This window comes from Mchenga conophoros, linkage group LG2 (assembly GCF_057382185.1).
Source record: "Mchenga conophoros isolate Kocher_MC1m ecotype Shallow Benthic linkage group LG2, M_conophoros_male_GT1.1, whole genome shotgun sequence".
NCBI classification, from domain to species: domain Eukaryota; kingdom Metazoa; phylum Chordata; class Actinopteri; order Cichliformes; family Cichlidae; genus Mchenga; species Mchenga conophoros.
Window position 1 is genome coordinate 30,156,649 of NC_140527.1, and position 16,191 is coordinate 30,172,839.

Sequence of the window (16,191 nt, forward strand, 5' to 3'; positions counted from 1 at the left end):
TCTACGAGCACAACTGACTGAGCAGTATCAGGGTTACATAATAGATCATTACCCTCTAAAGTCAGAACTATGAAAATATTTTTTAAATTCACATTTTTTTAATCTATTTGCATTCATGACTTTCAAATTAATAATATTTACTGCATGCAGTATTTTTTTCTATTTATTGCTTACAGTAGCGCTGCATGTGTCTGATTTAATACATCAGCTTATTTGGGGGAAAAAGTCATCCTTATAATATCGTGGTCTCAAAACCCATGTACCAAATATTATACGCACGGCCTTAAAAGGACAAATTCCCTGCTGTGACATAATTAAAACTACAGTTGCTAGAAGACTCGTCTCAGGTCAAGAGTTCATCCAAATTTAAATGCAACACCTCCATAAACCAGTAGAGGGAAACCTCACACCTACCCATATGTACAGGTCCAGATCATTAATTTAATTTTAATGTTTACACAACAATAAATGCTCCCTTCTTCTTACCTTGTTGAATTAATTGTATTTCTTGTGCAAAATCATAAGTATAATTCTGTTTGATCTATTTTTAAGTGCAGAAATACATATTTCTGTTTTTGGCTTATAGTATTTCCACAAATTCAGTCATACTCATCCTAAGTAAGAAAGTATTTCTGAAGGTCCTTTTGTTTTACACAGTAAGCTGAGTTATGTGACTAAGTAGGAATTGGATCTGAACTACATTTTACCTTAAAAAGCAACTAACATATAACAATAAAGTTACATTACCACTTCTTCTTAATGAAATTATTATTATTATTATTTACAGTCAACTTTATTAAAACAGTTACATTATTCTTCAGTTGCATGAGAAAATAGACGTGTGAAACAATGTAGAAGTTTGTGAATATTTTAGCAACACAGAGCCTCAGTTTCACCCTGAGATCTCACCATACAAGGAGATATGTTCATTTTACACCACTACCATATGTAGGAAGTGAAACGCAGACAATGGTCAACATACAAACTGCAGGCCCACAAAGAGCCCAGCTATTGTACTTTTATTTCTCTTCATTTTTTCCTGTCAGTTTTCCTAATGTCAAATCCACACTGATAAATATGCCATCCTATTAGTTATAATTAAAACACAATTTTCAAACTTTTTTTATTCATACAAAGTAATATATGAATTAAATGAGGCACTAAACACAAGGTTTGATATATCTTTTAATATATTTCTAACTAGAGTGAAATATTTTTTTAAAAATGCCTACTTACTCACTGAAAAATACTTTTCCCATTCATTTACAGTGTTTTTATTGCTTTTAAGGAATTTTGAATCAACATAATATACATGACTCTATATTCTTATGTGGCCTGTAAAATATGATCACATAGCTACAAGCATAAAATTTGTATTGTTTTCAAGTCTTTTTCAACATTAAACACATACAATATGAAACTTCCACAGTCACCTCCTGATGTTTAAGCAGCTTGGAAAAGAAAGCAACTGGACTTCTTTAAGTTTCATGAAAATGTTTCATCTCTGGTCCAAGAGGCATCTTCACTTCTAAAAACAAATGGTGGAGAGTCCCAAGTGTTTAAACCCTGGTAGGAGTTGTCCCTTATGAGCGTCATTGACCCACGATTGATCGTGTGCTTCATTGCATGAGCCAAGGTGTTTTGTTTTTTGTTTTGTTTTGTTTTTTGTTTTGTTTTTTTTTGTTTTTTTTTTTAGGCATGCTTTTTCAGATTTTTTAGCCTACTTCACTTTGTCACACCGGTTTTTTTTTTTTGTTTTTTGTTTTGTTTTTTCCCTTTTAACTTTTTATTTTCACAAATAGTACATAATTACATAACATAATACAGTGTACAATTCAAAACCAAAAAATAAACAAACAGACAAACAAACATAAAACAAACAACAAACTGATAACTAAACACAAAAAAATAAAATAAAATAAAATAAAAAAATAAAAAAACAGCTCAGTTCCATTACAGTTTAAACACTCAAGAGAATCCTTGTAACATAATATTAGAAACATCAGGTTCCACATAGTTCAAGTATGGTTCCCACACCTTAAAGAATTGATCTGTTTTTGAATGCAGTATACATGTAAGATATTCCAGTGGCACTAAATCCAACACTACTCTTTGCCAACCTTTAATAGTTGGTACTTTTTCATAAATCCATTGGAGTAGTATATTCTTCCTTGCCGCATAGGTGAGAACACAGTACAATCTCCTATTATTCTTGGATATTAATCGCCGGCTGGGGAGGCCCAGTATGAGAGACAGAGGATCCATCTCCAATTCACAACCAAAAATCTTCTCCATTTCAAATAGCACATTAGACCAATATTCTTGCAATTTCAAACATGACCAGAAGCTGTGAGTTAGGGTACCAATTACTGTCTTACATTTGAGGCACATGGGTGAAAGGGTAGGATTATACTGATGTCTGCGAAACATAGATATGTGCATTCTGTGTATAATTTTTAACTGTATTGCTTTGGTACGATTACAAACTGATATTGATTTGGCGTAACTCCAGACATCTTCCCACTCCTCATCATCAATTACTATACCTAATTCCTTTTCCCATTTGCCTTTAAGCCTCTGTGACGTCCCTGAGAGTACAGAATATAAAGCCTTATAAAATATCTTCACAGGTACCTCTTTGTCTGTTAAAAATAATAATTTTTCAACAGGAGAGACTTCATGACTCTCACTAAAGTTAGTACTATGCAAAATATAATGCCTTATCTGTAAGTAACGGAAAAAGTCATGCTTGGGGAGAGAATATTTCTCAACCATTTGGTCAAATGGCATAACTACATTATCGGAGAATAAGTCCCTCAGTCTCTGAATTCCTTTGTTCTTCCATTCCTTAAAACCTATATCAAACATCCCCGGTTGAAAGTCAAGATTATTCACAATAGGAGTAAACATAGATGTTAGCTTCAACCTTCCCTCAATTCGACATACTGACCGCCAGGCCTTAAGTGTATTAAGTGTGACTGGATTATCACAGCTCAATCTAATATCTTTAAAGTTCTTAAAAAACAATAGGTCCCTTAATGGATACTTTGAAAGAGAGGTTTCAATCCCCAACCAGATAGAGTGTGAATTATTTGTGACCCAGTCATGAATATAACTCATGTGAGTACTCAATTGATATGTTCTAACATTTGGTAAATCTAGACCTCCTACTGAACCTGGGAGCTGCAGTGTAGCCATCTTAAGTTTTGGTCTACGTTTGCTCCATATAAAAGAGCTTAGCCAACTATTCAGATCCTTCATCACTCTATTTGAAAATATAACCGGAATCATTTGGACAGGATATAACAATCGAGGTAAAATATTCATCTTAATCAAAGCTATACGTCCTAGCCAAGAAACAGGTAGGGAATTCCATCTCTCCAAATCTTGCTTTACCTTCTCGAACAGAGGGGGAAAATTTGCTTTATACATTTCTTTAAATTCTGGAGTTATAAATATCCCTAAGTATACAAAACCTGTGGGGGACCATTTGAAGGGGAAAGAAAACGGTCTAGTTGGCACTGAATTAAAGCTCCCAATTGGCATAGCCTCTGACTTAGTCAAATTTACTTTATAGCCAGAAAATTGACTAAATGTATCAATAATGTTAAGTAAAGCCGGTACTGATGTCTCTGGATCAGAAATAAATATTAAAACATCGTCTGCATATAAACTGATCTTATGCTCATAATCGATTTGCAAACCCCGTACATCAGATGCTGTCCTTATAGCCTCGGCTAATGGTTCGATAGCCATGGCAAACAAAAGAGGTGACAGTGGGCAGCCTTGCCTCGTTCCTCTATACAATGGGAAACTATCTGATTTCAATCCATTAGACAAGATGGACGCCTGGGGATTATCATACAAAATTTTTACCCACTTAATGAAATTATCACCAAGACTGAATTTATTTAAAGTATAAAATAAGTAGGTCCATTCTATACGGTCGAAAGCCTTTTCAGCATCCAGAGAGAGCACCAAACCGCCTATGTTCCTTTGCTGAGCAGCCTGAATTAGATTGAGAAGGCGTCTGACATTATTACGAGAATTACGGCCTTTTATAAAGCCTGTTTGATCTTCTTTAATAATTACAGGCAAAAGAATTTCGAGTCGAGTAGCTAATATTTTAGAAAGTATCTTCCGGTCCACATTTAGAAGAGCTATCGGTCTATAAGAGGAGCAAGACTCTGCGCACTTCCCCTTCTTCAAAATAAGAGAGATATTAGCTTCCCTTAGAGTCTGAGGTAATCTATTATGCAAGAACGAGTAATTAAACATATTAAGTAAGGGGTCTATTAACAGCTCACTAAATTCTTTATAGAATTCACTACAAAAACCATCAGGTCCTGGGGCTTTGCCGTTCTTTAAAGTTTTTATAGCGTTTAGTACTTCCTCTCTAGAAATGGGAGCATTAAGGGTAGTCTGTTGTTTATTTGTTATAGTAGGCAGACTAAGCCTGGAGAAGAAATCCTCCATTAATTCCAGTGCATTAACTGATTGTTCAGATGTATATAGTCTACAATAAAATTCTTTAAAAATGCTATTTATAGTTTTACTATCATATACGCGCTCATTCTGAGCATCACAAATAACTGTAATAAATTGTGTTTGAGATCTTTTCTTGGTAAGGCATGCCAAGTATTTCCCGGTTTGTTTCCATGTTCATAAAATCTTTGTCTAGTAAACGTAAGGTTAAGCTCTTCATCTTGCATAAAAAGGCTATCTAAAGTTGATCTGACTGCAGAAATCTCTTGTAGTAAAGCTGGGGTTGGGGAGTCAGCATAAGTCCTTTCTTTTGTTTTAAGTTCTACCATTAACTGATTCTGCTTCCTCACTTTTTGCTGCCGCTTACTGGTTGAGTAAGAAATAAGAATCCCTCTAGTGTACGCTTTAATAGTTTCCCACAGTAAGGCGGAGTCATTTGTTGACTGCAGATTAATAGACAAGAAGTATCTAAACTCAGTGTTAAAGTAAGATATAAATGTATGATCCTTTAAAATAATTGTATTTAACAATACAATACAATACAATACAATACAATGAGCCAAGGTGTTTAAAAAAACAAAGCATGAGTCCTTACCACCAGAGGTTTTGAGTGAAACCACCCTAAGCCCTTACCTAAAACTATTATGTGACCCATCACTTGACAAAGCAGGGATTGAGGAACCTGGGAAAGGATCTAAAAACTGGGTTGTAGGTGGCAGACACTTGGTGTTGTAATGGTAATGACTTACACCTTGGGTCATATGATGACGGACATGATTATTAGTGGGTCAAAGACCTTCTTAAGTGAAACACTCCACCATTTGGTTTCAGAACTGAAGAGGTTTGTCGGATGAGAGGTGAAGCGTCTTCAAGAAACTCAGCGAAGTCCAGTTGCTTTCAAGCCAAGCTCCTTAGATTACCATGACCTGGATGACTGAGAACCTACACAGACATACTCCTGATTGTTGTTTTTGAATTTCCTTTTTATTTTTATTTCATTGATCCTCAGTTCAGTGTCCAGTGCTGATTATGAAAGAGGTCAGTTCACTAAAGCTCAGACTCACACTTAAGGTTTATATTCTCTGTTTCAAACCTGAGGCTGTGAAAGAAAGAAAAAACAATTATAGCAAAACAAAGACTTTTACAATTACCCATCAACTGATGGTATTCACTGGAATTATGTAATTGTTTATTAACCTCTTTTGCTCATGGGCCGCCTTGTTAGAAGTCTTCTTAAGATGCTTCAGTTCCCGATACACAACACAGCATGACACTGCTATCAGGGGAGATCCCAGTGCAGCAAAGACTAGCCTCAGGTAAGGAAAACTGTGTGCTGAGAGAAGAGAACACAGTGATAATTATAAGTACAGTACTTACAATTTATTCAAGCGTAACTTTGGTAAGACTTTGGTATTATTATGGTTAACTAACTGTAAATATATAAACGTTTGGGCACAACCCCCACACACTGGGTACCCTTAAGCCTTGTTTCTTAAGATGTAGGGATGTGAGTTGATGTATTTCACGTCAATCTTTTTCTAAAACTAATCAAGTAACTTTAGTGACTAAACTAAATAAAGAGGTGGTGAAAGAAGACTGGAACAATGGGGGAAAACACTCAAACGTGTTGCATTGCCCTCCAGGTTCCTCCTCCTCCCTGCCGGTCTACCTGTCAGAGTCCTGGGTCTGTGGCCCAGTATGTGGAGTTGTTTAGTATCTATTTTCCATGTTATGGCTGTCTATGTTTTGAGTTTCTATTTGTAGGTCCTAGGTTTTGGCCCTGTTGCACCTCATGTTATCCTGTGCTCCCTCTGCTCTGTGTCTTGTCATTCCCTGCTGGTGTGTTCCCTCTGTGTAAGGCCCGTGTTTCTTAGTCTGTGTCTTTGCATGTGTGTTGAGTGTCCTGTTTTATTGTGAAGGTCTGTGTCAGTGTATTCAGTTTGCATCCTCCCTGTCTCATCAGATTCATTAGGTTCAGCTGTGTCTCCCACCTGTGTGCAGTTTCCTCATTTCTTAGTTCTGTTTCTCACCACCCTCGCTATTGGTTGTATGTCATTCTCCTTCAATAAAGCTCACTCACACATCAGCCAATGCCTGTGCTTTGGGTCCTTCACAAACACCACATGACACTATCCATGAGCTCTACAAACATCTATAATATTTATAGATGCTCTAGACCAGGGCTGCCCAATCCCGGTCCTCGAGAGCTACCGTCCTGCAGCTTTTAGATGCATCCCTACTCCAACACAGCTGAATCAAATGGTTTGATTACCTCTTCAGCATGCCATCATGTTTGGCAAAGGCCTGATAACAAGCCATTCATTTGATTCAGGTGTGTGGGAACAAGGATGCATCTAAAAGCTGCAGGACGGTAGCTCTTGGGGACCGGGATTGGGCAGCCCTGCTCTAGACAGAGCTGATTAGCATTGTTTTAAAGTTACTATTACTTTACAATAACAATTCAGATAATTTCATAAAAAATTAACATATTTTTACACATTATAATTTTATTAAAAAATAAAATAGTTAAAAGTATTTAACTATAAGTTTACCATTTATTAACCAAGTTATGAAGTAATTTATGTTAAAGCAAATGTAACTGCATTTGCAACAAGGAAGATCTTAATACTCGTATGAAACAAGTCAGCTTGTTATGGGGTTGAGGATTCACTACTATATAACTAATAGTTAACATTATTACATGTTATTTAATACTTCATTAAGTGACCTCCATACAAGTATTAAGAACTTCAGCTTTGTTTCTTCCATAGCCTTTGCATGTTAACACTTTCTGATTCACACATGTTCTTATCTTTTATTCTTTTCATTCTTTTTGTGAAGCACATTGTGAAGGAAATTGGTAGATAGATAAATATTATTCTTTTTTTTATCTTTCACTAAACCTGACCATACCACACCAGAGCTGGTAGTGTTACACACTGAAGAAAAGCCACACTGAAAACTTGTGCTGAACAAGGGCAAATTTCCTGTCACAAAACCGCATCTGCTAAAATATTTCTTCTTCACAGCTTAATGTTCTCATTTAATGCAACTAATAATAATCAGTGACCAAGTGGAAAGTTTCAGTGTGCCTTTAGAGTTTAGGTGGTAGTTACTGGGTAATAAAAGATGATTAAATCATAAAAATGAATAGCAGCCCATGTGTGGCTAAATGACCACAAATACCAATAGAGAGACAAATACTGCATCAACATATACTCTGTTCTATTCTGTTCACTGTACATTTCCATCTTTCTTTCCATATGTTTTTCCCCCATTCTAGCTTCTATCATTTGTTGCACAAGTGATGTTTACTGTGTTTAACAGTTCTACTGCCACATGATGCTTACATTTGTAATTAACTTTATAATAACATAAAAACTAGGCAATAAAGAGTAACTTACATAACTTGCTTTCAACTTTGCTGTTGTCTTTAACATCCAGGGTGAAATTAATGTTTTTCTCTTGGACTCCATTTGAATTAAAGATCTCAATGCTGTATTGACCTGAATCATTCTTCTTCAGGTTTGTGATCTTGAGTGTCCCGTTCTTGATTATAAACGTTAGTCTGTTGTTAAATTCCTTGTCTGTCATTATTTTTTCTTTCTTCAGACTGAACACAGTTTTTGTCTCATTGGGAAGCACCTTCAAACACTTCATTTCACGGCCACTAGCATCAGTCATTACTTGGATATACACAGTTCCTTCAAGAAGAGGAGAGCATGGACATGTGCTCGTCCTGAGGTCACATGTGGTCGCATCAACTGGAAAGAGAGCTGGAGAAGATGCATTTAATAGAACATGAGGTGAAATTATTCACACTACAAATGTGAATGTTTGGCTTCTTTATGAGGACAATCTTACCTTGAGTTCCTCCTGCTAGTAGCACAATGATAAAAAACTGTTCCATGCTCATCATTCATCCACGGTGTGGTTTTAATCTTTCAAAGCTTCTAGAAAATTATGTACAAATCTGGGTGTAAATCTGCTGCAAACCTGAGTCCTAACTGACAGGAAACAGTCAACGGGAGATGATATATTTAGTTATTTTCAAAGTTAGGAAATCAACTTTCACTTCTGCTTGCCAACAAAAAGACTCAGATGAGTTGTTTGCGTTTTGTAGTGACCTGATTTCAAGAAATATCCATCAAATGCAAATAAACAATTTCCCCCTCACTTTTATACGCAAAACGAAATCTAGACAAAACACACTTTCAAAAGTGTGTCAGGCACACATACTTTCTTCACATGTACTTTTGAGAAAGAACATGCAACATCTGAAGTGACACGTTAAGTCACAAACAGTTGTTCCTGTGGGGAGAGCTTTATTGCTTAAGAGTCTTTACAGGGTGTCCAAGAGAGACATCATTTTATGTTTGTAAGTTTGCAGAGTTTGCTTTCTGAAAGGAAGGAAACAAATTGGCGTAGAAAGAATAAAATATAAACAACCTATGAAAAAGCAATTTACTAAAAGGATGCAAATCATGAGCACAATATGAAACGGTGAGGCAATGCTGACCAACAAACAAAGAAGCCTTTTGTCTACCAAAGGAGGCTGAATTCAATATGAGAATCTCAGCTACACAACTAAATAATAAACAACAATAATCAATAAATAAATGAACATGACGTGATTGTGCGATGGAAGCAAAACATATCTTTTTAAACTTGCCTTCTCCACCTTTTAATTGCTGGTTTGTTTGTTTGTTTGTTTGGTTGCTGTGACCTATTGACCTCTTGTATTAATTCCCTCCTATCTTTCTATTGGTGTCTTTTATTATGGTGGTACAGCTTTTATCTTGCTATTACCCATGTGCTGTAGTCATTCTTATTGGTAGCTTTTATCTATGAACATAACTCGTTATTTTTTTTTTTTTTTTTATCCGTTATCAATGTTTGAACCTTTTATTGTTTTATGTAAAGCACTTTGGTATGCCCAAGGCTTTTAAATGTGCTCTATAAATAAAGATTGTTGTTGTTATTACAGATCTTCACTTTTCTAATTAGCCTCAGGCTAATTAGCAGGCCTTTAGCATGAGGAGTGATGATAAACATGAACATAAGAAGAATCAGGTAAACTATTGTTTAATCAAGGTAAAGATGAATGTAAATAGTTTACTTACAGTTAAATGGATGCATAGAGCAGCACAGGCTAAGGTAGTATGTAAGCACTGAGCTACAAGTGAGAAAAGCTCATCAGCCAAAAAAAAAGACCCATGCATTGGTACTTCCTGCTTTACAGAGCAGAGATGGAACTGTGTTTGGTGCAGGGCTTTTATAGTCAGTGAGTCTACTTTGACTTTTATTTTGTATACATCTTCTTATTCTGCCCTAAAAATAGAAGTGACAACTACATCCATGCGCACACGTCCATCAGAATGTACATGTTGGCATTAGTTGGGCATCTCATAAGTTTTTACTCTGCCACAGTGCAATGCCACAAAATAACCAGTTCAACATATATTCAGCATAAAATGTAAATATACAATTTGCAGGAGTTAACCAAGAGCTATTCTATTCTGTTCTGTTGTATTCTATTTTCCAAATAAAGTTCATGAGCCATACCATGAAGATATGAGAAAGAGTTGTTGAAGCTAGGTTAAGAGGAGAGGTGACAATCAGTGAACAGCATTATGACTTCATGCAAAGAAAGAGCACTATAGATGTTTGCTTTGAGAGTGTTGAAGCGGTATAAAGAAGGTCAGAAGGAGTTCCACTGTTTATTTGAATATCTAGAGAAAGCATATGATAGGTGAAAGAAATCTCCGTCCTGGGTCATCCGTGGATCGGGTTTACCTCCGAGGCGTGGGCACCCATAAGCAGAGTTTTGTCTTTACCCTATAAGATTCAAAATTATTCAAAGTAACACTCAGGTATGCTGTTCAGCAGGTTAGTTACGACGTCGGGAGTAGCTTGGGAGAACAAGGAAACACAGACTGCTTCAGGTTGCCTTCCCAAACCAACTCAAAGTTTATTTGTCATACAACAGTTTATATAGAGGAAAAAGGTTCATGTCTCAGCAGATTCTCAGTTCAAACTGGTACAGACCAAATAAGGAAGCGTCTTCCTGCCCTCTGAGCAAAGAAGTATCCTTTGTATAGTTTATCAGTTCAGCTACAATTTATGATTATCCCAGCGAAATACACTCCTAGACATAGAATACAGAGTTCTTCCATTAGTGAATTCTGAAACAAACCACCTGGCCTTTAACAAGCCTTTTTCTAAGAGATAAAGAAGGGAGGATGGGAGTAAGGAAGTGATCTCTGTGGTGTTTTCGACCTTGAGGTACCAGCCTGTGATTCTTACACATTAATTCTTGGGTCACAGAGAAAGAGAAAAACAACTAGTAAATGGGCCTTATTGAGTAACAGTTTTCCTGTATAATATCACTATAAAACAATATCCTGTAAATGCTACCATGGTATCAAAATATCACAACAATAGGGTGCTAAGAAAAGAACTGCGGTATTGCAGGAGGAAGTCAAAAGTGGCATACAAATATGTGATTATGAGAGGGTGATGCGATGGATAAAGAAAGCAAGAGCGTGGTGTGCAGGTGTGCAGGTGATGAGATAGATGGGTTCAAGGTAGGGGTGGGATTGCATCAGGGATCAGATGGGAGCCACCTATTTGTGAAGGTGATACACAGGTTGATAGATGAGGTCAGGCAGGAGTCTCTGTGGATTTATGTTGTTCGCAGATGACATTTTGATCTGTTTAGAGAGTAGGGAACAGTCAGCCTGGAAAAGTGGAGGTTTTCTCTAAAGAGAAGAGGAATGAAAAGTCAGTAGAAGCAAGACAGACTAAATGTGTGTAAATGGGTAACAGTGACACTGCAACAAGTACAGGTAATGAAGGTGAAGTAGTTTAAATGTCTCAGGTCAATCATCCAAAGCAAACAGGCAAAGCATGCAGGCCAAGTGGAGTGGGTGGACATGACTGTGTGGGGTTATTTGTAAATAGCAGCAAAAAGGAAGGTTTATAAGGTTGTAGTGAGACCTACTATGATGTATGATTTGGAGACTGGCAATAACAAAAATAAAAGACGCAGAGTTGGAGGTGACAGAGTTTAATATGTTAAGATTTCCATTGGCAGTGACCAGAATGGACAGGATTAGAAATGAGTCTCTCATTTGGACACCTTAGACTGTCCAGTTTGGAGACAAAGTTAAAGAGACTGAGATCGTTTGGACATGTCCAGAATAGGGCTAGTGGATACAATGGACAAAGATAAGGAGCTACCAAGCAGGAGAAAAAGAGGAAGACCTCAGAGTAGGTTCATGTTTGTAGAGGAGGACGATATACACAGGGATCGTGTGACAGATGTTACAGGGATGGGGTGAGATGGAGGAAGATGATCTTTTGTGACTAAAGAGAGCAGCCAAAAGGAGAAAATAATACTAAATAGTCATATGATAGCTAAGTGTAACAGATGAAACCATTCTGCATGTCTTCTCTGGCACACCAGAACTGTGCTACAATTGTGTTTTCAGTGAGAGGTGTATAAAATCAAGCAGCTAACCATGACGTCTGCCTTTACAAATACTTGTCAATCACTATGTGGTGCTAAAGAGCGGTCTGAAATTCAGTTGTACACCACACAAAGTTACACGGTGGGGTGTCTGAGTGCTGAGTTGTGCTTGTGCGTAATAGTCACAAACACTCTCCTGACTCACTGACTCCACATCTCTAAACCTCCTCTGACTTTAACATCAGCATGAAAACTGGGAACTGCGAGCTCCCTCTTTGGATGTCATCACATTGACATTTTTCATTTTTTATCATGAATCCCATCTCATTGTTGAAACTCACTTTTGGCTGGGCCTTGACCTCTTCTGTGCTCTTCTGTGTTGTGCCATCCGCTTCGCCAGAGGTTGTAGATAGGTAGGCAAATCGACCCATATCATATTATTGTGAAGATGAGCGTACTCCCTAAAATCCTCTTCTTATTTCAGAATATTCCTCTACTAGTACCTGTAGGTCTTTTTCTTAACTTAAAGAAAATTATTACCAATTTTATTTGGCAAAATCATCGCCATCGGCTTCGGTTAATTCTATTATATCTGCCATTTGACAGGGGTGGGCTTATTTTGACCTGACAGTATAGACACTACAACAGGGGTTCCATGGTGTAATGGTTAGCACTCTGGACTCTGAATCCAGCGATCCGAGTTCAAATCTCGGTGGGACCTGATATTTGCGAGGTGAAACCATACTACATATCTTCTCTGGCACTTTGAATTTCTGTATGAATTGTGTTTTCAGTGAACGCTGTATAAAATCAAGCAGCTAACCATGCCTTTACAAAACACTTGTCAATCACTAAAGAGTAGTACTAAAGAGCTGTGTGAAATTCAGTTGCACACCACACAAAGTTACAGAGTAAAAGTCACAAACACGCTGCTGACTCAACAACTGTACAGCCAACTAAACCTCCTCTGTCTTTAACATCAAAAAACAAACAAGCATGAACATCGTGGTATTGGTTTCCATGGCTGAACAGCAGCTATGTGTTTTGTGAAGTATAATATTTATGTCTTCCAAAGTAAAGTTTTAAGCCCCACTTGTTTTAAATCTGTAGCATGTGTAACAGCAGCATGAGATGAAAATTTGATGATAACACGTGCATGTTTATGGTCGCCAAACAATTATGTATGTAAACAACACTTATCTGACTAAACCACGTTGAGCTAATACAGATTTTATTCTTATTTTATTGGTGAGGAGAGAGGATGGAACCAAAAATGCATTTATCCCCGTGTTCTGTGTTGATGAAAATCACCCAACAGGAAAGCAGCTGGGCATTCATTTGAAACCAGTTCACAGGTTGGGCTGTGGTTCCCCCTCTAGCGTCTCTGCTTGAACTTTCAACTGTGAACCTCTTAGATCCAACCTTCCCAACTGCTCATCTCGCAAAAGACAAAATGGAAGAACCCAGAATGTCTTTTTTTTACCTAATTTTTATACCTGCTCACGCTTTTTCACGCTTCCCTCACAGGACGTCACATTTCACACTTTGGCCGTCCAATCAAGTTGTTGACATCTAATCATTCCTGTCCACCCACACCTGATCTTTCTATTTCGATCTGACTTACAACATTTAACACAAACTTTAAAATCAATATATTTTCTTTGTAATTATTTTTTATTTGTTTTTGTTTATTACATGCACTTAACATACAAGTATGTCAAATGGAAATCAGCAACTGCGCGGGATTATTCAACTAGTAGTAAGTTTCAATATGTCAGGATGGCCGAGCGGTCTAAGGCGCTGCGTTCAGGTCGCAGTCTCCCCTGGAGGCGTGGGTTCGAATCCCACTTCTGACAATTGAATTTTTGCACTTCTTTCTTACTGGTACTCATGGGTCTTTGATCAATGGTCATGAGAATTTGCATAATCATGATGAAGGAACTGACCTCCGAGCCCACTGTTCCTTCAGGGGGCTGCTTTCAGTCATTATGCAAATATACTGTTTATAAGATTGGGGAAACCTGCAGTCAGCTGAGACTGAAGAAGTCACTTGGATGAGTGACGAGACGTTTCTCCCACTGAAAACGCTACATCCAGATGAACAGAATCAACCTTTGGAGACTTCTTACTGTTGTGACAAAATACACTTGAAACTGGCAACTATGAGAGTTGTGCACTGTTCATCCCTGACAGCAGTGGATTTTGTAATCATGCACAGTGTAACAACATTCTAGATAATTGTAATAAAATTCACTAGAGAGTGGATTTGTTCACACTGACACTGATGTGCTAAAAACCTGATTTTGTGAAGTCAAAACTTTCAGCAAGTTGAAACAATCTTTATCTTTTACTCCAACTATCCCAAAATAAGGACTGGTCCTTCCCATGTGATGGTATTAAAATATGAAAGGCTGTCATCATTTCAGATGTTTACTGTGTAAATGTTTGTTTGTTTGAATGTTTGTTTGTTTTTTTTTGTTTTTTTTTGTTTGCCGGAGTAGTTTTAATTTTTAATTACAGGTGCAGTGACCAAACTGACGGAAGGAGATCACCCATAAGATGCAGACTGAGACCTGGAGAGAAGGCTTCAAGAGGACCAGATGGACGACCAGTCTTGCCCCCAGGAATCAGAACAAGAGCGATTGAAGAGACACATGGGTTAGAGAGAGAGCACAGCTTGCTGCAGGAAACACGCTGTAGGAAGCCTGGTGGGTACGTCTGAAAGCGATCAAAAGAAAGTGGTCGGAGCCGAGGTGGACAGGACAAGGGCAAAGGCGAAGCCAGGTACCACTGGAGCCAGTGTGCAGTAGCTGAGGATCCAGGAAGGTCGGTGAAGAAACAAGGAGCAACCTGAGCACCAAAGGGGGAATCGAGCCCTGACTCAGATGAGTCAAAGAACACCCAGACCTCAACCACAGGGGCAGAATAATCCCCTGGTCTGTGGCAAGGTCTCAGGGTAGTCTACCCCTGAGACTGAAGAAAGAAGAGGAGGAAGAATGCAAAGACCCACCCCACGCATAAAAAAGAAGACTGAGAGAATGGATAGTGAAGGTTGTCTACTCCACACCACCCTTTTCAAGCAGTTAAACAGATTTTATCTGAGGAAGTGGGAAAAGCATTCACACAAAGAGAGTCCGTCAGGTTTAGGAAACCAGTTTTCCCCCAGGATGAAGGACAGGTGTGATGTGATCTCTCATTGGAGAGATCAAAAGGGGGATTGTTGAGAATAGATTCCTTAATGTACATCAGAGTTAAAGAGAATATAGTTTGTGACTGCTTGCAACATTATAATATTGTGGTTAATGAGTGTAAGAATAGAAAATAGAAAAAAAAGGCCTGGGATGGGAACAAAGAACTGAGGCGCAGGGCAGGAGGACAATCAACCCCCACCCCCAGGACAGTAGCAAGAGTTACTAAAGGTGAGGAGCAGACAAAGGGCAAACGGGCACTACCATAAAAGTAGATGGGGGTCAGGGTGTCAGCACCCTTGGCCGCTGTACTAGTGTATTTCCATTGTGGGGGTGTTTACTGTAGGGGGGAGGAGACCAGAGGTTATAACTGTAACTGTTGTGTGGAGTTCTTTAGATCAGCCTTTAGAATCAGAAAGGGTTTTATTGCCAAATGTTGAGGAGGTTTACAACATTAGGAAATTGCTGCGGTGCTTCAGTGCAAACATACTGTCATAAATTGCGCTTAAATAGACATGAAAAAATAAAAGTAAGAATAAGAATTAAAAGTGCTACGTAGAAAGATATATACATGAGTGCAGGTGGTGATCAGTGCCAAAACATGGAATGATGCAGTGAACACAGCGTAGGGTCATGTGTTAGTGGTGGGAACAGTCGTACGTTTATTGTTCATGTGTCCAACAGCAGAGGGGAAGAAACTGTTCTTATGGCGAGAGGTTCTGGTGCGAATGGACCGGAGCCTCCTGCCTGAGGGGAGCAGGTCAAACAGACTGTATCCAGGGTGAGAAGGGTCAGCTGAGATCCGAGCTGCACGCCGCAGTGTCCTGGAGGTGTACAGGTCCTGCAGAGATGGGAGTCTGCAGCCAATCACCTTCTCAGCAGAGCGCACAACACGCTGCAGTCTCTGTTTGTCCCTGATAGTGGCTCCAGTAGGGATGGGTATCGTTTAGGTTTTATCCGATACCGGTGCCAAATCGGTACTTTTGAAACGGTGCCGGTGCTCAAATGGTGCTCAAACCGGTGCTTAAAGAATGGAGAACACAAAAT

The 16,191-nt window shown here is 38.3% G+C and overlaps 1 protein-coding gene and 2 non-coding genes across 3 annotated transcripts; 2 read left to right on the forward strand and 1 right to left on the reverse strand.

Annotated features, from left to right (window-relative positions):
- Positions 1-5,050: 5,050 nt before the first annotated feature.
- Positions 5,051-8,783, reverse strand: LOC146582238 (uncharacterized). Its single transcript, XM_085293325.1, has 4 exons — positions 8,350-8,783; positions 7,890-8,261; positions 5,683-5,818; positions 5,051-5,584 (listed from the first exon to the last, which is right to left on the reverse strand). Exons 1-4 carry the CDS (start codon positions 8,402-8,404, stop codon positions 5,533-5,535), a joined length of 615 nt encoding a protein of 204 aa, XP_085149451.1. The 5' UTR covers positions 8,405-8,783; the 3' UTR covers positions 5,051-5,532.
- A 3,822-nt stretch (positions 8,784-12,605) lies between these two features.
- trnaq-cug (transfer RNA glutamine (anticodon CUG)) lies at positions 12,606-12,677 on the forward strand. The gene has a single exon. It is a non-coding gene; the product is annotated as a tRNA-Gln (tRNA).
- A 1,052-nt stretch (positions 12,678-13,729) lies between these two features.
- On the forward strand, positions 13,730-13,812 carry trnal-cag (transfer RNA leucine (anticodon CAG)). The gene has a single exon. It is a non-coding gene; the product is annotated as a tRNA-Leu (tRNA).
- The last annotated feature ends 2,379 nt before the right edge of the window (positions 13,813-16,191 follow it).